We start from the raw sequence: 3,514 nt of genomic DNA, 5'->3' as shown, positions 1-3,514 counted from the left end.
TGTATATACATGGATTTTTATGTTACAGACAGGCATAGTTTATGAAATGAACACGTTAGTCCTTTGTTATCTGTGGAGCAGGCCAGCAGTAAGTTAGACTCTGCCATTTCTTGGAAGTTTGCTAGGAAAGGAAGTATGGGATTGGAGTTCCAAGTTCAAGCCATATCATATTCTAACTCATTAATACTTTCCATTATTTAACTATATATTCTGCAAATAACTGTTAAAGGTTTCTTCATGCCTTCTGCCCATGGTGAAATAAAAGCAAACACAAAGAATAATGTAGATGTTACAGAGTAGAAGGCAAGCATGGACTCACATGGCAACAGGAAAGGTCTCTGCCTTTGTCATATGTACCTCAGCTGTGAAAGACTGATGTGACTACTGTTTAATCCCCCCGACCCCAGCTGTGTGCTAAATGATTTAAGCAAAAGTTAAGGCGTTCTTGTTCGTGGTCATCCCAGGAGCTTCATGGAGACCTTTGTTACTGGATGGCACTTAAAAATATTTACTGAAAAATAAATACAAGTTACTGTTTATGGAGGAAGTGCCATTTGAATAGAAATTTACTTGAAGATGATTAATACCAAGGCCAACAAAGGAGAGGGCTGCAGGGAGGGATGCTCCAAGTAGAAGGACAAGGCCCTACAGGCCTCCGTTTCCAGTGCTTTCAAAGAGGACAGAAGCAATGACCAAAAGCTGGGCATGGTGGCATATATACTTTTAATCCCAGGACTTGGGGGTGGGGGAAGCAGAGGCAGATAGATCCCCATGAGTTCAAGGTCAGCCTGAGCTACATAGTGAAACACTGTCTAAAGAAAATGAAAAATGAAGAAAGAATGCCCAGAGTCATTAAACATTAAATGAAACTAAACTCAGTACTACAAGCATTTGAAAGGGAAAATTCCACCCTACTTCTAGCTTTATTAGTCTAGCCTCCCTCAACAACCTCAGCTAGAATCCATGTGGCTCTGTGGCTGTGTGGATGTGTCTGTTAGGAATCCTGGCATTTGTGGACCTGATTAATAGCCAATTCTGTTTAGTTCTAGCTCTACAGTGCTGTGTCCCTCCTGAACCTCCCCTTGCAACCTCCCCACATCTCTGCTAATGAGAGTCACAGTGTTCACTTCAGGGTGGCTGCATGGCATGGTTTCTAGACGAAGCATTCACATTGTAATTTATTGTATTGTGGTATAGAATCGATATGCATTACCAGTAAGAAATGACTCTGCACACTTTAGAGATTAATGAAGGAAACAGCTCCTCCTTAGGAACAGTGTATGACTTGTTCCGGCTAATGCACAAAAGGGAACCAACCTCAAGCAGAAAAATTTACCAGCTTATATAGACCTTAGGCATTCAACATACACTGTCAACCTTAAATCTCCTTTGAGTCCTAACCCCAGGTTACACTTAGAACAATGTAAACAAAGACAAGAAACAAGTCTGGCAACTTGGGCAATTGGGAGATTTATATAGCAAAGGCATTGCCAAAAGTATTTCTTAGGTACACCAGGGTTGTTCTTTTTGAAGAGTTGTTACCTAGGGTCATCTTGCCCACCTGACAGAATTAGGCTTTTCCTGATGAGAGCACAGGTGACTTAATGATCTTCCAGGACTTAATGATGGGAGTCACCCTATACTGGCACCATGAGTTGCCTGTTAGAGGCAAGTTTGGTATGGGATGGGCCTAATGGCCAACTGTAAGTCAAGGTTGTCTAATTTTATATGGGAATAGAGCTGAGTTGGATATTTGCAAAGTTGACATGGAAATGTGGAGGCAACATTAAGAAACATGACCCATTAGCATACTTTCGCTTAACTTGTGGCCAGAGTTAGAGGATCCGAACTGTATGCTATAGAAATGCCTCAGAAAGTCAAAGATTTTCAAGCAGATCAACTTGCTGGCTGCACAGAGGATGAATTTGAGAACTTAATTTTGGGTATCATGGCATATGTGTGGTGGTCAGAGGACAACTTGTGGGGGTCAGTTCTCTCTTTCTGCCACTGTTACAGCATTGGGTCTTTCCAGTGAGAAATTATTCTGTATAGTTAGAGATTAATAAACAAGTGCTCCTTTATAATAGCATGCATCCAGCTCTGGCTAATGCCTGAAGAAGAGCCAGCCTCAAACAGTAGACTTACCTAACTTTTATGTACATCTTAGGCTTATGCATTTTATATATGCTGTCATTCTTAAACACTCCCCTCATAGGTTACACAATGTAAACAGAGACAGGATAATGTAAATCTGGAGACTTAGCAGATGAGAGATTTACACACTAAAGACATTGCCATAATTATTTTAAGTACACCAGTGTTGTTTGTTTTTTTCAAATAGTTGTGACCTGGAGTCATTTTGCCCATCTGGCAGAATTATGCTTTCTCAAGAAGAGAACTGTGTGAGCTTTATGACCTATCAGAATTTGTCAGTGGTTGCAACCCTGTACTGTCCCCTTTAGCTGTGTTATAGGCATGTTCTTTGATATGGAAATAGGCATGATGGTTGGTTTTAAGTCAGGCTTGTTACTCTTGACATGGGAATAAAGCCTTCGCTGGTCAGTCCTGGTAAACAAACCCATCCTAGCACTCTTCACAACTAACAGGCCTGGTTACTACTTACCTTTGGAGTATTTTGGAGAAAGTGCTCCCTTAGCTAAATTCTACTTTATATGACTTAATAAAAAAATTCATAGCTGGGCATGGTGGTGCACATTTTTTTTTTTTTTTTTACCAGAGTGGTATTGGTTTCAATAAGAAAACAAGTGACTACGTAGGAACATGAACAGTGTTTCTCATAACAGTGGCCAGGGAGAGGGAAGGTAAAAGGGANGTCTGCAGGTTTATCTCTTTGTCAAAGCAGAAGCAGGANCCCAAAGAAAGGGCCAACTTCCTTCCATTCAGCTGGGAGCCCAGAGACCACACTCAGGCAAGTTTGGGACAGCAGCTGAGGGAGGGCGGAGGCAGCCAAAGGCTAGGCCAGAGAGAANGTGGNCCGNAGTCCAGGATCCAACCCTCCTGGGTGGCNTCACCAGGGANGCGTCATGGGCTGAGGATTCTGCAGATAGGACATCACCACGGCAGAGATTGAGAGCATGAAGCTACTCATCATCTGCTTAGTGTCCTCCAAGCTCCGAGAGTTGGCAAAGCTGATAAAGGAGCAGTAGACAGCGACCCAAGCACACCACTTAAGCTTAAGCATGAGGCCGCACATGCTGAAGATCATGCCGAGGAGATTCATGTAGTTCGGAGTCGGGTCGTCCAAAGCCGGGTTGCACTCACTCGGAGGAGGCTTATACCTCAGCACTTTGTTGGGCCTTCGTGGGTCAGACATATTGTTGGTGGACATAGCAAACTGAAGAAGACCACACCATCCTTCTTTCCCGGCTAGCAGAGCAGCTTCCGGTGGTGTATACCTTTAATCCCAGCACTTGGGAAGCAGAGGCAGGCGGATTTCTGAGTTTGAGGCCAGCCTGGTCTACAGAGTGAGTTCCAGGACAGCCAGGGCTACACA

General features: G+C 43.3%; 1 protein-coding gene across 1 annotated transcript; it reads right to left on the bottom strand.

The window, feature by feature from the left end:
• Positions 1 to 2,745: 2,745 nt before the first annotated feature.
• Positions 2,746 to 3,405, bottom strand: Wdr83os (WD repeat domain 83 opposite strand). The gene has a single exon (XM_021207339.1). The coding sequence runs from the start codon at positions 3,347 to 3,349 to the stop codon at positions 3,029 to 3,031; it is 321 nt and encodes a 106-aa protein (XP_021062998.1). The 5' UTR covers positions 3,350 to 3,405; the 3' UTR covers positions 2,746 to 3,028.
• Between the last annotated feature and the right edge of the window lie 109 nt (positions 3,406 to 3,514).

The sequence above is a fragment of the Mus pahari genome, chromosome 10 (genome assembly GCF_900095145.1).
Source record: "Mus pahari chromosome 10, PAHARI_EIJ_v1.1, whole genome shotgun sequence".
NCBI classification, from domain to species: domain Eukaryota; kingdom Metazoa; phylum Chordata; class Mammalia; order Rodentia; family Muridae; genus Mus; species Mus pahari.
Note: the sequence above shows the minus strand (reverse complement) of the source record. Positions and strands in the feature narration are given on the sequence as shown.